The sequence below is a fragment of the Heterocephalus glaber genome, unplaced genomic scaffold, assembly GCF_053883595.1.
Source record: "Heterocephalus glaber isolate CG9 unplaced genomic scaffold, H.glaber_assembly_v1.0 deba00001593, whole genome shotgun sequence".
Lineage (NCBI taxonomy): Eukaryota > Metazoa > Chordata > Mammalia > Rodentia > Bathyergidae > Heterocephalus > Heterocephalus glaber.
Window position 1 is genome coordinate 4,777,125 of NW_028258368.1, and position 21,071 is coordinate 4,798,195.

The 21,071-nt window shown below is 40.1% G+C and overlaps 1 protein-coding gene across 15 annotated transcripts in view; it reads left to right on the forward strand.

The window, feature by feature from the left end:
- Positions 1 to 32: 32 nt before the first annotated feature.
- The window catches only part of Rmnd1 (required for meiotic nuclear division 1 homolog), a 41,753-nt gene continuing 20,714 nt past the window's right edge, over positions 33 to 21,071 (forward strand). For 11 of the 15 annotated variants that reach the window (XR_015444023.1, XR_015444024.1, XR_015444022.1 and 8 more), the window contains exons 1-5: positions 82 to 230; positions 7,406 to 7,606; positions 11,988 to 12,508; positions 18,229 to 18,337; positions 20,962 to 21,037. Coding sequence is in view for 8 of the 15 variants with exons in the window: in XM_021237916.1 (XP_021093575.1) it covers positions 7,588 to 7,606; positions 11,988 to 12,508; positions 18,229 to 18,337; positions 20,962 to 21,037 (725 nt within the window). In the remaining 7 variants the exon portion in view is untranslated. Of the gene's footprint in view, positions 352 to 7,405; positions 7,607 to 11,987; positions 12,509 to 18,228; positions 18,338 to 20,961; positions 21,038 to 21,071 lie in introns of all 15 variants that reach the window. The other 4 variants (XR_015444027.1, XM_004856869.2, XM_004856870.3 and 1 more) reach the window with 4 other exon arrangements.

Here is a 21,071-nt window from a genome sequence, read left to right on the forward strand (position 1 = left end):
AGATCGCGGCTGGGTCACGTGGCCTGGCGGTCACGTGGCCAGAGCTGCTCGCGAGGCGCGGAGCCTAGAGTTCTGTGCGCCTGCGCAGCACCGGCTCAGTGCCCCAACACCTTTCCCAGAGAGGCTTCCTGGTGCGGGCTGGGGGCTCCCGGGGAGACAGTCCCTGGCCCTGCTGTCCCACCGCGGACGCTCGCACGTTTGGCGCTTCTATCTTCTTTTCTCTCAGAGAGGTTAGTGCACTGCCTTTTCTAGCACTTGTGTGGCTCGACACAGAGGTCTCTGCCTTGGCCCCCGAAGCCTCTTGAGTCACCCAGATTTCGTCAGTCCGGCTGTGACCCGACGCCCCAGGCAGTGAGTGATCTTTGATCGACTTAACTGGGAGAAAAAAACACTCAGTCAGGAGAACATAGTGGTAGCAGCAAAAACGAATGAAATTATTTTTAGTATAAGGAATTGTAGGCATGCTCCGAAAGATTAGCTTAGCTTCACTTCTCCACTGAATCATGGCCTAGCTGTAGGCATTTTGTTAGTTGATCGTTTTCCACTTAAATAGTAGAAATGTGCCGAAGGACTGAGCAGCTGCCTTGTTTCATTTTTTAAAAATTCATTTTATTGGTACATTTTAAATATACATAATGATAACATTTATCATAGGGAATTTGTACCTGTACATAATATATCTTGCTTCTTTTTTCCTACCTCCTCCCCCCTCCAACCCATAAATATTTACACTTTTGGTTTTTCACCTCAGAGAAACAATGCAATATTTAAACCTGTGTGTCCGATTTATTTCACTTAAGAGTAGGGTCTCAAGGTGCATCCATTTACCTAGAAATCCCTCAAGTTTATCTTTATACCAGAGTAGTACTCTATTGTATAAAAAAATCCCACGTCTTCTTTATTCATTGGTTGATGGGTATTTGAGCAGTTTCCAAGATTTAGCTATTATAAACTGTGCCGCTGTAAACATGGGTGTGCATATATTGCTGTGGTATGATGCTGTTAATTCTTTTGGGAAGATACCAAGAAGGTGAATGGCTGGGTCAAATGGAACCTTTGGTCTTAGTTTTTTGAGCAATCTCTGCACTGATTGCCACTAGTCTTCACTCCCACCAACAATGAAGAAGTGTTCCTTTTTCCCCACAGCCCTGTCAGCACTTACTGATTTCTTGATAGCAGCCATTCTTTCTGAGATGAGATGAAATATCAGTGTTGTTTTAATTTGCATCTCTTGAATGACCAGTGATACTGAACATTTTTTCATATATTTATTTGCCATTTGTACTTCTCCATCTGACAAGTGTCTGTTCATTTCAGATGCCAATTTTTGGATTGAATCTTTAGATTTGGGAGGTCTGATTTTTTTGAGTTCTTTATATATTCTAGAGTGGTCCTTTGAGGAACAACTGACAAAATTTTTTCCCACTCGGGTTTGTCTCTTTACTGTGTTGGTGATTTCTTTTGCTGTCCAAAAGCCCTTTAATAAGATGAGATCCCATTTGTTGATTCTTTGTGATTGTTCCTGTTCTATCATGGTGGGGTTTTTTCCCCACAAAGTTTTTGCCTACACCAATATCTTCAAGAGTTCTACTCATTCTATCTTCCAGTAGGTTTAGAGTTTCTGTTTTAATATTTAGGTCTTTCATCCATTTTGATTTTAATTTAGTGCATGCTGAGAGACGTGGGTCTGGGTTTACTCTTCAGCATGTGGACAGCCAATTTTTCTTGCACCATTAAAGAGGCTGTCTTTCTTCCAGTGAAAGTGTTTGGCTCTTTTAACAAAGATAAGGTGGCTGAGTATATTTGTAGTTGTTTCTGTGTCTTCTAATCTGTTCCATTGATCCCCAAGTCTGGTTTGGTTTTTTTTGCCAGTACCATGATATTTTTACCGTGGTAGCTTTGTAGGATAATTTCAAGTCAGAGATTGTGATACCACCTACCTTGCCTTTGTTGCACAGAATTGCTTTTGCTATTCTAGGCCTCTTCTGGTTCCAAATGAATTTTAGGATTGTTTTTAATTCAATGATGTATGCTGTTGGTAGTTTGATTAGGAGTGCATTATTAAATCTGCAATTTTGGAAGTATGGCCATTTTCACTATATTGAGTCTTCCTACCCAAGAACAAGGGATCTTTCCATTTTCTGATATCCTCTTCGATCTCTTTTTTTCAGATACTGTCATTTTCCATGTAAAAGTCTTTTACTTCCTTCATTAGATGGATTCCTAAGTACTTCATTTTTTCTGATGCTATTGTGAAGGGGGTTGTTTCCTTAATTTCTCTCTTAATGAGTTTATTATGTGTGTGCAAGAATGGTATTGATTTTTGAGTGTTGACTTTGTATCCAGCTACACTGCTGAATTTGGTTATTAAATCTAGAAGTCTTTTGGTGGCATTTTTAGAGTCTTCTATGTAGGGTATCATGTCATCTGCAAATAAGGATCATTTAACTTCTTTTCCTATCCTTATTCTTTTATTTCTTTCTCTTCTCTAATTACTCTGGCTAATGTTTCCAAAACTATATTGTGGTGGGGTTTTTTTGGTGCCGGGATAGTACTTGGATCCTTGCACTTGCGCAGCAGGCAATGAAACCACTGAGCTAAATCCCCAGCCCTCCAAAACTATATTGAATAGGAGAGGTGATAGTGGACATCCTTGTCTTGGTCCTGATTTTAGAATGAAAGTTTTCAATTTTTGACTATTTAGTATGATACTGGCTTTTGGTTTGTCATAGATGGCTTTTATCAGATTGAGATAAAGACCATGTATACCAATTTTCCATTGGGTTTTTATCATGAATGAGTATTGAACTTTGTCAAATGCATTCTTTGCATCTATTGAGATAATCATGTGGTTTTTGTCCTTGGTTCTGTTTATATGGTTTCTTATATTTATTGATTTATTTATGTTGAACCATTCCTGCATCCCTGGGATGAATCCTACTAGATCATGGTGTATAATGTTCTTGATGATTTGCTACATTCTGTTTGCCAGTATCTTATTGAGGATTTTTTGCTTCTATATTTGTTAGAGAGATTGGTCTGGAGCTCTCTTTTTTGTTTGGATCTTTTTCCTGGTTTTGATATCAGAGTAATGCTTGCTTCCAGGAATAAGTTTGGGGGTATTGCTTCCCTTTCAATTTCATTAAAGAGTTTGAGGAGAGGTGGCATTAGATATTTTCTAAATTTCTTGTAGAATTCAGCAGTGAACCCATCAGGACCTGGGCTTTTCTTTGTTGGTAGGTTTTTCATTACATTTTCAATTTTATTAACTGATATTGGGTTTTTTAGAATTTTTATATCACCTTGATTCGGCTTTAGTAATTCATATGTATCTAGGAATCTGTGCATTTCTTCTGTTTTCCATCTTATTAGAATTCAGATTCTCAAAGTAGGTACTGATGATCTTCTGAATTTCTGCAGGATCTGGTTTGATTTCACCCTTTTCATTCCTAATTGTATGGCTTTGAGGGTTTTTTTTCTTCTTTTAATATAAGGTTGGCTAAGGGTTTGTCAGTTTTATTTAATCCTTAAAGAACTGTTTGATCAATTGACTCTTTATATTGTTTTCTTTTTTTTTTTTTTTTTTTTTTTTTTGGTATCAGGAATTGAACTTGGGTCCTTGCGCTTGCACAGCAGGCGGCGAAACCACTGAGCTAAATCCCCGGCCCTTTATATTGTTTTCTTAGTCTCAATTGCATTAATTTCTGCTCTGATTTCTATAATTTTCTCCCTCATACAAGCTTTGGACTTGAGTTGTTCTTTTTCTAGTAGCTTGAGGTTTAACATTAGTGTTTGAGCTCACTATGTTTTCCTGATGTGGGAATTCACCACTATAAATTTCCCTTGTAGGACTGCTTTCATTGTATCTCGTAAGTTCTACTATGTTGTATTGGCATTATCATTTAACTGTAGAAACTGTCTAATTTTTTCTTCAGTTTCATCTATGACCCATTGGTTGTTCAGTAGGGTGTTATTTAATTTCCATGTATTCATGAAGTTTTCCAGTTTCTTTTGCCATTGATTTCCAATTTCATTGCAGTATGGTCTAATAATAAGAGTGGGATAATTTCAATAGGCTTGCGTTTACTAAGCATATTCTATGATCTAGTATGGGGTCTTTTTTGGAGAACATCCCATGTGCAGCTGAGAAAAATGTGTATTCTGATGTTGTGGGGTGGAACACTCTGTAGACATCTACTAAGTCTATTTGTTCACAGGTTTGGTTCAGTTCTGATATTTCTTTGTTGATTTTTTTGTCTAGTTGATATATTTGTGACAATGGGGTATTGAGATCCCCCATTACAATTGTGTTAGTGTTTATTTCATGTCCATTAATATTTGTTTTATGTAGTTGGGTGCACTGGTATTTGGTGCATATATATTTATGATTGTTATCTCTTCATCTTGGAGTGTTCCCTTAACAAGGATATAACCTTCTTTGTCTCTTGATCAGTCTTGGCTTGAGATCTACTTTGTCTGCAAATAAAATAGCTACCCTAGCTTTTTTCCAGGTTCCTGGAAATGGAGTATTGTTTTCCATCCTTTGACTTTCAGTGTGTGAATTTCTTTTTGAGTTAAATGTGTTTCTTATATACAGCATATTGTTGAATACAGCATACTGTTTCTTGATCCATTTTGCCAGTCTGTTTATTTTGATTGGTGAATTGAGACCACTTACATTGATGATTGTAACTGATATATATTGACTTATCCTTATCATATTATTTTTCTGTTGTTGATTCCCTTTCCCCTCTGTTTAATTGCTTTTCTTACCTGGTGGATTCTTTCTATTGGTGTTCATAGAATTGTAGTCTTCATTATCTCTTTTTAGAATATCCTTCAGAACATTTCGGAGGGCTGGTTGGAGGGTCATGAATTTCTTCAGGTTTCCTTAGTCATGAAAGTATTCTTTTCTCTGATACTTTTTTTTTTTTTTTTTTTTTTTTTTGGTCGTAGCTAATTGGCATTCTGTATGTCTCACTTATCTGTATGTCAAATTCTTTTTCCATGCTTGGGAAGTTTTCTGCCATTACTTCTGTGAACAGGTTGTTTAATGTCATTTGTGCTGTCTCCTGCTTCTTTGTTGACTCCAGTCAGTCTTATGTTGTTCTTTGTTGCATCATTTTGCAACTACTGGTTTGATTTTTCATAGTCTCTTGACATTTTTAAGAAATCTTTTTTTGTGTGTGATTGCTAACTGCAGTCTGTCTTCTAGATCTGGTATTTTGTCTTCACTTTGGTTTGTTTGGCTGCATATATGTTCAATAGAATTTTTAATCTCCTGGATATCTGTTTGAATCTGTTTCATGGATTCCATTTCTTTCCTATGTTGGGCATTCATGGTTTCCATCATTTTCCTAAGCTCCTCTATTTTTTTTTAACTTTATCTACTCTAGATTTCCTAAATAAGTCCTTTATTGTGTTCATAATCTTTTTTAACCTGAGAAATTATTTCTGATCTAATTTTTTCTATACCCTCATTCATCTGTTTTGTTATGTCTGCTACCACTTCAGAAAATTCAGGTGGGTAGTTTCTGATATCCTCACCTCGTTGCCCCTTGGACTTGCCCTGAGGCGGCTGGAAATCTGGGGTTGCATCTTGCTTGTGCATCTTTTCATTTTCTATTTTTAAATTTGTTTTCTTTGTTGATGCTTATGAATTGCTTATGTTAGTTAGCATCATCACTAGTACCAAGGCCTCCTTAGGAAATGACTGTTCTTCAGAGATATCTTCTAGATGTAGCTGGCTCTTGGCCTTTGAGTCTATCCCAAGATCCTACCTTTCCACTTTGTTAGGGATAAGAAGTTGCTCTCTATTTGGCCAACCACCCAGTCCTTTGGTACTGGACTGTAGTAATGATTATGATCCCAGTCAATCACAGTGTTGTCATACCAGGAAGTACAACTGATCAAAACAGGTGTGACACCCTGGCCAGAGTACTACAGTTAGCAGTAACAATAGCATCAAGCACAGCCCAAGACTGACAAACTGGTAATTATTAATTTGGTACCATTAACCACTGGAGCAAGGTCTGTAGTTACATAACAAAATCTAACACAAATCAGGATTTTGTATTCCCCTTAGTAGAGTGATTTTACCCTTGCAGGGGGTAGGGGAGTTAGGGGATAAGGGAGAAAATATCTCACATCTCCCTTTTTATTTATTTATTTTTATTTTTATTTTTTTAAATTTATCTTGGTACTGGGGATCGAACTCAGGTCCTAGCGCTTGCGGGCCAGGCGGTGGAACCACTGAGCTAAATCCCGAGCCCACATCTCCCATTTTAAAAGTCAGTTGATGCCTGTGTGCTAGACATCATTGTCACAGGAGTTGCAGCATGAATAAACACAAAAATCTCTGTTTTCATGGAACTTACTTTTTAGGAGAGGGACAGAAATCTCTCCTCTTCTATTTGTTTCCTTTAGCACTGTCATCTAATACATATTTTGCTGACTTGTTGATATTTATTGTTTGCTGTTCCCACAGTAAGGTTCAAAAGGCTTTTTGTTTCACTTCAGCTATATTAGCAACTAGCGAATGATAAGGACTCAGTTCATATTTGTTGCATGAACAGAAAATCCAGGGTATGCAAGTGGTGTTAAATGCAAAGGATAAGTAGAAAGTAGAGGAAGAGAGAGAACGGATGCTGGTTGTGTATTAAATGGAGTGCTTGGGGAAGGCTTCATTAGGTGAAGCGGACATTTAAAGGAGGGAACAATACAGATCCCTGGGAGAAGAACACAGGGAAGGAACCAATGCAAAGATCCAGAGGTGAAGCTTATCGGAGCAGAAATAGCAAGGGAGAGAGCTGTGGGAAATGTCAGTGCTGGTAAAGGGTAGAGAATGTAGAAATATGAAGCCCTTTTTTTTTTTGGTACCGGGGATTGAACTCGGGTCCTTGCGTTTGCGCAGTAGGCGGCAAAACCACTGACCTAAATCCCCGGCCCTAAAGCCCATTTTAAGAGCTCTGACAGACGTACTGTAAAATGTGAAGCCATATTGTCAGATTTTACACTGAGAAAAGATGTAATTTAAATTATCAAAGGATTACTGTAGTTGGTGTGTTGAGAAGAACTGTAGGAGCCCAGGAATAGAAGCAGAACGACCAGGTAGGCTGTTATATAATATTCATGGGAAAGAGCAACTTGGACCGGGTAATAGCAGTACTTATGGTAAGAACTGGTCCAGATAAGACTAGTGGGACTTCCTGCCAGATTGGGTATGAAGAATAAAGAGAAGAGTAAAATCACACACCAGGTTGTTTTGGAATTAGCAAATATATGGATATAATTGCCATTGTAGAGGACTGTGGGCAGAATAGTTTTCTGGGAAGATTTCATGTTACATGTTTGGTGCTTACCAGAGTGGTTTAAGGATAAATATTTGCTGTTCATTAATGTTTAGATGATGTATAAAACTGAAGATTGCCAAGAGGCTGCTTTAGGAAGAAAGGGGGACTAGAGACTGAGTCCTGGTGAAACCAGTAGTAGACAGAAGGTGCAGCCAATGAGGACAACAGCCACTGTGGTGTCCTAGAAGAAAGTGAAGAAGGTGCTTCAAGGAGGTGGAGTGATCAACCACATCAGATGTTGCTTGATAAGTCAGGTAAAATGATGACTGAGAAATAAGCTAAGGATTTAGAAATGTGAAGGTCATAGATGACCTTGACAAGTAAGTTTGGGTGAAATAGAGATGAAAGCCCAAATGGAGTGAGTTTGAAAGAAATCAGAGAGAAGGAATTGGAGACAGTGAATAAAACTCCTTTGAAAAGAATCTCAACAAAGGTGCACATAGAGAAATGGGATGGAGAGGTTATTTTAAGGTGAGAAATAATCTAGCATAAATGTATGCTAATAGGAATGTTCTAGTAAAGGAGGAGATAATGGCCTGGAAGAGAGAGGGAAGGAAGGCAGGAAGGGATGAGTCAGTGTACAGATAGAGGACTTGATTCAGTCATAGCAGATGGAAAGGTAAAGTATATGGACACAGAAACAAAAGATAGACAAGTTGATGATGGCTAAGGGTTCATCTTACGGACGTTCTCTTCTGATTGTTTTGTCAGTGAAAGCGGAAGCAAGGTCATTAGTGAAAATGAGAGAGCAGGAGTCCTAAAGACTTAAGGAGAGAGTGGAGAATAGAATGTAATAGGGAGATGTAACATTGTTGAGCATCCTGAAAGGGGCCACCTGAAAGAAGTCCTGATTGTAAAGCAAGAAAGGACAGCTTGCTTGTTTGGCTATGTCTACTACATTTAGCTGAAGGAGTGCAGGCACAAATTAGGTGAATTGCATTTAATTAGGGTTGAGGTTATGTCACATGGGTGTTACATAGGATTCAAGGTATATGGAAGGAGAGATTATAATGGTAGACCATGAATCATAAGCTGGGTCTGGAGAAAGTGAAGTCTGGCTTGGGATTGAGGTTGAGAGACAGAAAAGGTAGTTAGATCTTGAATTGTATGTCTTTTTGGAGTGGAAGAATTGTTGGCATTGAATAAAAGAAGGAACAAGCTGTAAAAATAGGAGGTAGTGTTTGGAGAGTAGAGTGTATGAAATTGGGAATATGAGGTTGCACTTATGCTTAATACAAGGTCTAGAGAGCACTGTTCAGTAGAAATACAATGCATGCCAGAAACCTTAAGCTTTCTAGAAGCTGCATTGATAAAAGTGAAAATAAATAGTGTCTTAGTTACTTCTGTCATTACTGGGACAGAATATCTGACATTCACAAATTAAAGGAGGAAAGGTTTATTTTGGCTCACAGTTTCTAAAGCTTTCAATCCATAGTCAGCTGGCTCTAAGGCAGGGTGGCATGGAAGAGGAGAAACAATCCATGGCAAGGCAGGCAGAAGGCAGCATCAGCAAGCCTCCCTTTTCCTTTCATCCTATCCAAGCTATAAGCCTTTAGGGTGGTACCCCCCACACCAGGGAGGGACTTCCTATTAATGACACCCAAAAGCATGATAAGTCGATTAGCGGAAGGATGTACCACACATGCTTAATCCACATTCACACACTCCAAATTCAGCTACCTCTGAAACGCCCCACCTATGACTGCATGAGGCTTTGGGGGGACATCTAGATATAAGCCATAACCAATAGGTAAAATTAATTTTAATAATGTATTTAGCCACTATATCCAAGAGTACTGTTTTGACAAATAATATAAAAGTTACTGAGGGGGCCAGGGATTTAGTTCAGTGGCTCCACACCTGCCTCGCAAGCACAGGGTCCTGAATTCCATCCCCAGTAGCCCCCCCGAAAAAGGAAAAAAAAGTTACTGAGGTATTTTTCTTTTTTGATGAAATCTCAGTTTATACTAAGCACATTTCAAGTGCTCAGTAGCCATGTGTACTGCCTTGTGGCTACTTAACAGGTCAGAGTGTGTGACCACAGAGGTGGCCGAGGGAGAGTGGAAAACAAGGTCCCTCAGGAAGGGAGGAGAGGCCAGTGCATTGGAAGAATCATCCTCAGCACTGATTTGCATGGATATAGAAAACATCAAGAATTATAGCCAGGATAATAGAGAGGCATATGTGAGTGCTATGTCAAAAGGCTACATAAAGCTGATAGGGTAAAATTTTACATCAAGTATGCTTTTAATCTTTAAATTTAGTTTGTACAATTAAACTTGAACTTTTCTGTGCATTCTGGTTTTTAGCAATACTTAAAATTCTTGTGTGTTGAACACCTTAAATGCTACATTTGTGTCCCTCTCAGTGAAGCTATGGAGAAAACTTTTTTTGTTTGTCCTGTAGCTTTTACATTTCTGTGATAGTGCTTCTTGTAGTTTCCATGCTAAAGCAACCAGGAGAATCTGGAGGTAAAGAACTTCCTCAAAGATAAAGAATCCAAGTCTGTATACAGATTTCTAAATTTTTTTATAATTAAGGTCTTCAGATCCCAGCTGGTTCAGCTGGGGGCAGTGGTACACACCTATAATCCCAGCACTTGTGAGGCCAAGGCAAGAGGATCAAGAGTCCAGGCCAGCTGGGCTACATAGCAAGCCCCCATCTCAAAAAACCAAAGCCAAACAAAAACGCTCTGGTTCAGTTGGCAGAGAACAGTACAAATTCCAGATGAACAAGAGTAGCTCGTTGGCTTAGAACCTAATACAGAATACCAGCTTTTGAAGATATTTTGAGAGCAGCAGGTTCCACCTAGTAAACACTGCTGTGACTCACCCCTGTCCTCTTAAGAGAGGTGTTACACTGTGATGTCGTCTTTGGGATGGGAAGGCCCGGGCTTTAGTAACATCTCTGCGACTTGCTAACTATGAGTTATCCTGTCTAAACCTTGATTTCCACATCAGTAAAATGCCTCTTTGGGTTACTGTGAGGTAAATCAACATTTGGTATATAAAAAGTGCTAGACGGTAATGTCTTAGTCTCTGTCAGTTCCTCGTTCACATCTTTACCAAAGACTTGTTTCTGCAATGTACATCTCACCATATGAATCTCAAATCCAAAAGCTCTGGTTTCCCTCAACCTATAGAAAACTGTAGGATCATTTAATGGATCTTTGCAGGCTTTGGCCACAGGCTCCTTTTCTGTCCTTACCTCCTGCATCCCCTCCCATCTCGGAAGTTGCATCCTGTTTGACACGTAAACAATACAGTACATCTGAGCTGTGTGATTTGCTGATTGATCCTTCTGCCCTTTCACGACTCAATCTGAAAGCCACCTGTGAGTGTCACATCCACTCCTCACCTCAGATGCTCCTTCCCAGGACCCTATAGCACTTGTATATCATATTATTCTGTTTCCTCAGCTGGGCTGTTAATTGTGAAGTTACTGATTTATACTTGTATCTCTAGCAACTAGGATTTTTTTTTTTTTGAAGAATTGATCACCTACTATAGGTTGACTTTTTCTCTCTCTTTTTGGGGGATGCAGGGAATTGAACCTAAGGCCAGCATCCTAGGCAAGCATTCTACCACTGAGCCACATTCCTAGGCCTAGGCTTAGTTTTGAAAGAATACATATTTTAGAATGTAAGTAAGAGGGAAATTACGTATGCAGTCTGTTTCCTTTGGAGTGTGTGTGTGTGTTGTTGACATGCCCGGCCTCCCCACCTCCCATCCCCAGCCCCAAGCTTCCCCTTCAAAAAGTAGCATAAATCTTTCTGGGAGCCTCTCCGGACTCATCATGCAGAACAGGATGAGTTCCTGTGTGTTTCTCAGTCTCCCATGTCACAGCTCAGCCATGAGGTCTGTTCCATGGAATTAACGAGCACTTGAAAATGCCTGTCGCTTCCAGGAAAGCTAAAGATCATGATGAGAGGGACACTTGTCCTTTCGAGGACACATCCCTGGCCTTAGTTGCTTCTCTCATTACTGAGGCTGAATAAATACTGAATAAAGGAATTTGTAAGCAAAGATTTTTAAAAAAAAAAAAATAGTTTGTATGCTAATGCAGAGAATGAAGAGACTCCATCACTTTTTCCTCTTTTAAGGTCTTTGTCATGTCAGTAGCTTTATAATCTTATAATCTTTCAGAAAGAAGGCCAATACTGACTAATGAAAAATGGCAGAAGGCTTTTATATGTATATTTTATATATATATATATATATATATATAGCTATATATACTTTTCTAATTTTTTATTTTGTTTTTGGCAGTGCTGAGGCTCACACGTAAGACCTTGCACATAGTAGGCAAGCATTCAACCACTGAGCTGCAAGTTATTTTTTTCACTTTGTTCTTTCTTAGAATTAAAATGTTTCTGTTTTACACATTTTGTAACAGAAATATCCCTCTTTCCTAGGGAAGTATATAACATTTTACTGGTACATTTTACATATGAGATTTATTTTCTTAAAGAGAAAATTTCTAGCAATAGCTTCCAAAGTTGACACTGCATACTTAGGACACTTAGATGACATCAAATAATGTACTGGACCCCATCCCTGCATCTGGATGGTTAGGAATACACATTTTTAAAAAAATTTTTTAAACAACTTGAATTTGAAATTCTTTTTCTTTCAGCTTGGGATGTGATAATGCCAGCTAGACTTCTTAGAGCCCTCACTGGATCTCACAGTATATTATCTAAAGCACATCCATGCCAAAGACTTGTTCATCTAACTTTAAAACCACTTAAGGAGTTTGGAAATTCAACGCGCAGCAGCACCCTGACAATCTGCCAAAACCTGGATTCATACTTTCCTATTACAGCAGCTGATGGCTTGAGTAGGCCTTGGGTCTTGGAAATGAACCGGGAAATCTCAGATGCAAGTAGACTGCCTCCATTAAATACTGTGCACTGCCAGGATGACAGAGTGCACCTTCTAACTAGGATATCACTTGGTCCTCATAGGAGAGTGACCCACAAGCCAACTCTTTTGGGTTCTAAGTGGTTTATAAAAATATTAAAGAGGCATTACTCATCTGCATCAACTGAAGCATTTATTCCAAAACAAGACTTTCCCCAGATCAAGAGACCCCTGAAAGCATCCAGGACCAGGCAGCCATCCAGGACCAACCTTCCAGTTCTGTCTGTGAAAGAGGTAAACTGTGGGTGTGGCGCTGTGCTCATCTGTCATTGCTCACTGTCCAAACTAATGTGCGCTGCTGCCAACGCAACAGAACTGACAACAACACAGAATTCTTTCCAAGTCTTTGAAGTCCAACATAACATATCCAAAGGGAATCAAAATGCTGATTTTTAAGAATTAATAATACAGGGCTGGGGATTTAGCTCAGTGGTTTCACCACCTGCTTCGCAAGCACAAGGACCCAAGTTCGATCCCCAGTACCAAAAAAAAAAAGACTTAATAATACATACAATCTATAGGTAAAAAAAAGAAAAAAAATAGTTTATAAAAGGATTAGTTATCTAGTCTGGGAATGAAACTGTAGAAAAAATCTGTTCTTTAAAAATCAAAGCAGAAGCTCTTCGTCAGATTTTAAAAGATGTGCTGGGGGTGTAGTGCACCCCTGTAATTCTAGCACTCTGGGAGGCAGGAGGACAGTGAGTTCATTTGGAGTTTTGCAAAAATCAGAAGCGGTATGTTCCCTCTTTAAATGAACAAGAAAATAATAGAAAATCTTATGTCTCTAAATTGACTGAGGTAATATAATTGTGGACCATCATTCTTTGAGTACTTTACCTTTGGTAGAGAAAGCATTCTTGCGGTGTGGCTAAGTAGTGTAGAAGACTGACTTTGGTTTTTTGAGACAGTCTCCCCATGCAGTTCAGGCTGGCCTTGAACTTGCAGTGATCCTTCCTGCCTCAGCCTCCCAAAGTGCTGGGATTACAGGCGTGCATCACCATGCCCTGCTTGAAGATTGACTTTTATCTGTCCCATGTTGAGAGCCACCCTATTTTCCTATGGGAGTAACAAGGCTGGTGACTCCTTTGTTCCTAGGTAACCCTTTCCACCATTCTTGCCTGAGACAAGGGTCCGACTCCGCATAGTATCAGGAAGCGCATGCACCTTCCTGTCCCCACACTTGCTCCAACGCAGGCATTTGGAGTTGGCCGAGTGAGGTTTCAGCCACCCTGTGTATTGGAGTTAAATCTCTGCCTGTTCTCGTTTGCATATTTGAACCTGCTGAGATCCTCAGCCCATGTCCTTCTGATTTCTAACTTGGAAGAGAAGTGGCAGCCCTTGGCCAACACACCCTGCACAGAGCCTGGCCTGAGAGAGTGATGGATGCTCATTAGTATTGGGTTCAGACCAATGCTACAGTGCATGGTGAAATTGACTAGGGGTTGGCTGTTGTTTTTTTTAAATACAACTCAGGTGTGTTGGTGCACCCCTATAATCCCATCACTCTGGGAGGCTGAAGTAGGAGGATCACAAGTTTGACCCCAGCCTGGGCAACATAGTGACTTAAGTTAAAAAAATAAAAAGGCTGGGGATATGGTTCAGTTCAAAGGCCCTGAGTTCAATCCCCAGTATATCAGAAAAGAAATAGAATAGACCAGAGTGTATTGCCCAGGATAAATACTGGTGGTTTGCGAAGCTTTTGTGGCGATTATTGGTGTCTGCTTATCTGTATGTGTGTACTGTGTATAAAATGATTTCTCATCACAGGTTGTAGTAAAAACACCTTATAAGCTAAAGCATTTCACCGCTAATTGGAAATGAAGCTTTTTTATACCTTTCGTCTACACTTAGTATATAGGAGGGGGAAAATGCCTTTATTCTTTTGTAAGTACAATCTGATTTTACTCACATTACTTCCGACTCCAAAATGTGGAGTTCCCCTCCATCAACAAATTCTTCAACTCTCTAGACACTAGCAGGGTTTCACAAGGCTGCCTCCACACATACACACTTCAGATACCAGCTTCAAGTCCCAAGTTAACACTTGTACTTCAGACCAAGTGGCTGTAAATTAGGGCTTCCTGGGACCCTGTCCTTGGATTTGAGAGTTTGCTAGAATCACTTGCAGAACTACTTGTTAAGAAGTATGTCATAAAGGACACATGAACAGCCCTTGAAGGGGCGCACAGGGTGATGTCCAGAAGTGCTTTGACATAGGCACCTCTGTCCGTGGGGACTTGGGGTGTGCCACTTTCCTGGCCTGTGAATGCCTTCGCCAACCCAGAAGCTCTGTGTGCCTCCTGGTGTAGGTGTTTTCTGGAGGTTTCATCACATAGGTATGATCACTCATCAACTGCCAGCTCTGCTTGCTGCCCCTGAATTCAGGGTGTCACTCCACGTTCCAAGGCTCTAATCAGTGTTTGATGTTTCTAGCAACTCCCCGGAAACCATCCTGAAGCCATTCAGGAGCCCTCCAAGACTCATTTCCTGCCACTGGGGAAGCTCTAGAGGGCTGAAAGAGCTGTGTACCAGCAACCAGACGCCGAGACAGATAATGCAACAAAAGATGCTCCTATCACTCTGTGTCACTTAGGAAATCACAAGAGCTTTAAGGGCTCTGTGCCAGGAGCCGAGGACAAAGAACATATATAAATCTGTCATATCCAGGTATCACAGTAAAATAGAAGCAATATTGCCATCATACACAATTTTTTCAGTAGTAGTACATGAGTAAAAATAATTTTTTCAGAGCATGTGATGCTATTAAGACAAGAATCATATGTAGATTTTTAGCCCCATCTGCTGGAATATATCTTCTGTGGCCAGAGAAACAAAACACATACTGAAATACAGTCTTAAAAAAAGCCAGGAGTGGTGGCGCAAGCCTGTGATCCTAGCACTTGGGAGGCTGAGGCAGGAGGATGACCTCGAGTTCGAGGCCAGCCTGGGCTACATAGTGAGTTCAGGCCCAGCCTGAACTACATAAGGAAACCCTGCCTCAGAAAACAAAAAAAATAACACCAAAACAAACACAAAAAACCCTTTAAAATAGAAAGGCCTAATTTTTGTTTACTTAAACCCAGTAACTGTTTTCAGTTCTTCGGCACATCTATTTAAGAATAAATTGACCCTCATCTTAAAACCTGAAATATGCTTTATACGTAGTATATGTAACTAGAGCTAAATAAATAAGGTTTCACTACAAAAAGCCAGAAAAAGACACATGTGAAACTGAAAGCTTTTCAAAGTAACAGTACCTTTAATAGATGCAGACACCATACACCATAGTTGTTGCCCTTAACCAAATGGACTTATATAAAAACTTGAAATTTCAGAGGAAACAGAACCAAAAAAGATGTCCCAAGAAGTCAGATTTTTTATTAATAGTAGCCTGCAATTTTTGAGTAGCATGGCAAGCTACAATAAGCATGTGACATAAGAGAAAACTTCAGGCCAGTGTAAGAAAATGCTGAGAAAAGGAGACAGTCTTCAGAAAACTTAGGACGGAGTTAAAAGTGTCTAAGTGAAACATTCTGTTTAAAGATTTATCTGTAATCTATTTACAGTTCAGAGTATATTTCCCCTGCTAGGTGTGTGCTACACACCTGTAATCCCAGCACTCTATGAAGCGGCAGATTCAAGCCCAGCCTCAGCAGATTAGCAGTTTAGCAAGACCCTGTCTCAGAATTTAAAATAATCCTTAAAAAGGCTGAGTAATCCAAAGGCGCTAGCTTCAATCCCCAGTACCACAAAAAAGAAAAAGTTACATGAGTAGCCATGTCCCATCCTTGGACACCACTGGCCTCTACTCAGCCCTAGTCCATGACAGCCAGATCTCCCACTTGGCCCAAAGGTAGCAGTGTGGATTTTGTGTGACACCTCTGAATTTGCTATTGATAGCTCACTTTTTTTTTTGGTACCGGGGATCAAACTCGGGTCCTTGCGCTTTCACAGCAGGTGGCGAAACCACTGAGCTAAATCCCCTGCCCCGGATAGCTTACCTTTTTGAAGCGCTATGTAGGTCAACTCAAATGGACGGTTCTCCAAGCTGCCAGTTCGCAACCCTTGGCCCTAGAGAAGCCAGCAGCCTCTGCTGAGCTCAGCACAATTTCAAGTCAATCCTCTCCTGAGCTGGGTTTTCACCTTTCTGTCTCTTGTCTTCTCCTTGTGCCTCTGCTCTTCCCATCCCACCTAAAGCGAGCATATCCTTTGGAGCAGTCACAGAAGTCATCCTACCACCCCCTGAATGTATTTGACTTTGCCCAGCAAGCTTCAGTAAAGGAAGTGCCCAGTGTCACTGAATGGAGCCTGCTTGCTGTGCCCTCACCTGATGGGTCCTGACAGCATCCCTCTCCTTCAGCCACACAGTTTATTCTCGTCAGCTCTTTGTAACTCCAGGGAGCCACACAGGTCTGAGCTAGCGCGTCCTGATTCCGATACTGCATTGACTGCCTGCTCTCTGACACTTGGTCATGGGTGTGTCTCTATCGGGACCCTTCACATATCTGCTCCTTCCAGTGGAGGGTGCAGTCCAACTCTGCCCACTCTCTCCACTAATTTCAGTTTGTCTAACTTAATTGTCTAATTGAGTTGCTCTGTGCTTCTGAGTGGATATTTTATTCACTTCATATGTTTTGTGTCTCTGAGGGCCCTTTGTTTATTCTACTGGTTTGTATTGGGAGGAGGGGTTTGTTTTTTTGAGACAGGGTCTTGTAGTTCAGGTTGGCCTTGAACTTACAGCAGTCCTCCTGCCTCAGTCTCTCGAGTGTTGAGATTACAAGGGTTGTAGCACCACTCCTGGCTTTTTGGGTTTTGTTTGTGTTTTTTGGAGACAGTATCTTGCTGTGTTGGTGATCCTTCTGCCTCAGCCTCCTGAGTACTGGGATTACAGGCATGCACCACCACACGCAGCTCCTCTGCTGCTTTTAAAGCCACATGCTAAAATGTGTAACACGAGGAAAGGCAAAGCATGGTTGGACCTTTTCTTGACTAAAGGCAAGAGTTAGATAACAGGAAAGGAAGAAATTTCCAGACCACTTGCTGCTCCACAATTCCGTTTTGGGAATGCACAGAGTGAGAAAGAATCTGGGGGCTGAGATGAGTAAGGCCAAAAAATAGACGCTGATTTAGTGACTCATTACACTTCTTTTGACCAATGATAATCTAGCAAATGTTGAACAGTCCTGAGCAGTTTATATGAATCAGCTTGTTTAAGCTTTAAAACAAGCCTATAAAGTAGGCATTACTGCTATTCTGATACTCTAAAGTTTTTACATTTTTTGTGTCTGCCATCTTAGTTCATGGGTAGATAGCTTTCAAATTTATTTTGACCACATCCCTTATGAGAAATACATTTAACATTTTACATCGTGACCCAGTGTGCATACATAGGCACATATATACGAGAAACATTTGTTCTTGCTATGAGTAATACACTGTGGTATTTCCATTTTATTCATTTAATTTTTTAAAAAAGATGGATTAGCCCAATGAAATTGACATCAGAGCTCTAACAGGTTGTAAACTACAGTTTGAAAACTGTGTTGCTTCCCCTGTGTAGTTGGGAATCTCTGCCTGTACAAGGCTAGTAACAAATGGTCAGATGACCTGGGAGAAAGTGGTGGAGACTCAGGGCTGGAGAGGAGTTATTTCACTCAGGCCCTACAGGACACCTTTACTCAGTCTGCTCCGGGAATTCCTGGTGGGCACGGCCTCCCTCAGGATAGGCCGCCCCATCACTGGCGACCTGAAGCTTTGGCAGGTTGAGCTGAAATTCATCTCCCTGTATCTTCCTTGTCTTCATCCTCATCGCATCCCTTGGGTGAAGTTCTGAGGTATCTGAAGAAAACTCCTGTGTACTGGCTTTGCCATGTGGGTTCCCCTAAGGGAACACAGGAGTCATCAGAGGTGCCTGAGCCTCTTGGTGACCCTTCTTGTGCTCATCCTTGAAACAGAACCTGATGCACTGCACAGCATTCGCCACGGCAGATGAGTATCATTTGGGAAATCTGTCTCAAGACCTGACCTCCTGCGGATATATGGAAGTAACAAGCTTGCCTACAGGTACTTCTGCTTGACCCTGCAGCCAAGTGTGTTAGTGTACAGGAAAATAATTTTGCTGTGATACTGTCTTAAGTGGCATTTATTTGATCTACTTTTCTGTTGACTGTATCCTGAGGTGTCAAATGTTTATGCAAATGACTTATAAAGAAACTAAATATATCTATATAGAATTTAGTTTTCTGATTAAAATTAATATAATCTAATCTTTAAAGAATCACTATTACTTGGGAACATCAAGGACCATGTGAGCTAGCCAGCTTTCACAATGCAAGGTTTGACTCACAGTTGGGAGGGTTTGGTCCATAATCACTTTTGGGGCTGTGGCAAGGCAGCAGTCAGGAAGCCCACAAGCAAAGAGAGGAAGAGGAGGAGCCTGCACTTCCCCAGTGACCTCATTTCCTCCCACTAGGCCCCACAAACTCCCAACAGTGCCATGGCTGGGAATGAAACCTTTTTATTAATATATGGGCCTTTGGAGACACTTACCCAAACTATAGTCCCAAGCTACCTTTCTTTCACATTACACATTTGTTTTAGTATTATGGAACCATGAGATCGAGACCCTCTAAAAAGAAATTTACCAGCCCAGGACTTTATTTCATTTTTTTGGTTTTTTGTTTGGGGGGTGGGGTATCAGGAATCAAACTCCGGTTCTTGTGCTTTCGAGGCAGCCGCCGGAACCACTGAGCTAAATCCCCAGCCCCCTAGCCCAGGACTTTAAATCTAACTGAATTAGTTTAAAGATGAACACAATGAATATAAAAAAAAAAAATTAAACTTAACTGGATTTTAGGCTAACACTAGGAAGGATTCTTGAGAAATTAACCTATTTTACATTAATAAATGACATAACATCTTGGTGGAAGAAAATTTTAGTGAATCTGAAGATAGCACAATATCCAGAAATTTTATCAATTTGCCTTTAAAGAGTAGTAAAAATAGCAAGATGCAGACCTCCCTGCTACAGAGAAAATTCTCTGTAAAGACTCATTGAGCCCACAAACAGTTGAAGTGTCCTTGTGCTTTTTTGGCCTGGATGATCTGAACAAACTGCCACTTGATGACAAAAACAATTTGACTTAGGAAAACAGCTCTGTTCCAAGCCCCTAAGATGAGTTTGAGGTACTCCCTGGGCACTGTAGGCTGGCAGGAGTGTGGCTCCAGGTACTGCAGAGTTGGGGACTTGTTGCCCAGGGTCTTTTTGGTTTTGTTTTCATTTCAGGGGAATCATATCCTGAACCTTGCGCCCCAGCCACCTTTTCCATTTCATTTTGTTGCTTCTGGCTAGATAACAAACTGTCTTGTATAGGATGTAGTACTTAGGGAAGTTAGAGTTCACCCTGATAAGGTAGTTTAAGGGTTTGGTCTCTTAATTCCTCCAGGCCCCAGTCTACTAAGAATCTGAGGCTTTGAGGTTCCTAATGTTACATTAAGAAATTATATACAGCCAGGCATGGCAGCATACCTGTGATCCCAGCTACTCACAAGGCCGAGGCAGGAAGGTTAAAGTTCAAGGCCAGCCTGGGCAACTTAGCAAGACCCTGTCTCAAAATGAAAAATAAAAAGGGGTGAAGATGTAGCTCAGTGATACAGCACCCCAGAGTTAATTCCCCAGTACTGTGAAAAAAGAAAAAAAATTTATAACTTTTTACAAGTTGATAATTATATCTTAATTGATATATTACCATCTTTGTAATTTACATTATAGAACATTTATATAATAAGAAATGTTACTATACTGCTGGGCTTCCCGGGGTTGTGATCCTTGTCTTTTCCTAGGATTTTATATTAAGCAGTTGCTTACTAATGTATATTGGTATATGTTTGATAATATTTAAAAAGTTAAAAGTTCTAAGTAACATAACTATAGTGGTATTGAAATTGGGTATGTTTTGAAATGGTAGATATCTTTATTTCTGTATATTTTCTTTTGTTCCTTTATCCAATATTGTTTCATTAAGTAGAATGAATAGCTTGGGAATATTAAAATTATATTATTAATAAGGTGGCCTGTAAAGAAAACACAATTTATTTTAAATCAATTTTTTACCATATTGTTTCATTCTTTTTTATTTTATTTTATTTTATTTTTTTGAGACAAGGTGTTGCTATGCAGTTCAGGCTGGCTTCCAACTTATGGCGATCCTCCTGTCTCAGCCTCCTGAGTGCTGGGGTTACAGGCCCGTGCCACCACACTCAGCACAAGTTGTTTATTTCTTTAACTTTAGTTGTATTGAACCTAACATTTTGATATTTATTAACTAGATTAGTTGCTACTGAGTCAAAGTGGGTGTGGGTGAGCAATTACAAATAGTACTCATAATACTATCACAGGTTGAGGAATGTTTTAGAAATGTCATTTGTTATGGATTTTTTTTTTCATTTTCGTATTTTAAATCCCTTCTAAAGTCTAGTACAGGGCCAGGGATTTAGCTCAGTGGCACCGCACCTGCCTCTCAAGCACAAGGTCCTGAGTTTGATCCCTAGTACCAAAAAAAAAGTCTAGTACAGTAGAAAGTTGGAGATTATATTATAGTGTTTTGTGGTATTTAAAGTGACTGTAAGTATTTCATAAAAATGTTTACAGGTGACTCTTAAGGCCTTATAATTCTTTTAAATCACAGATGCAGCAAATACTTTGGTGATGGATGTGGAAAGTTGCGCAAAAGAAGGTGATCCTGGAACAATATTCTTCTTCAGGTGAGACAGGAAAGAGAGAAATCCCACTGGGAGG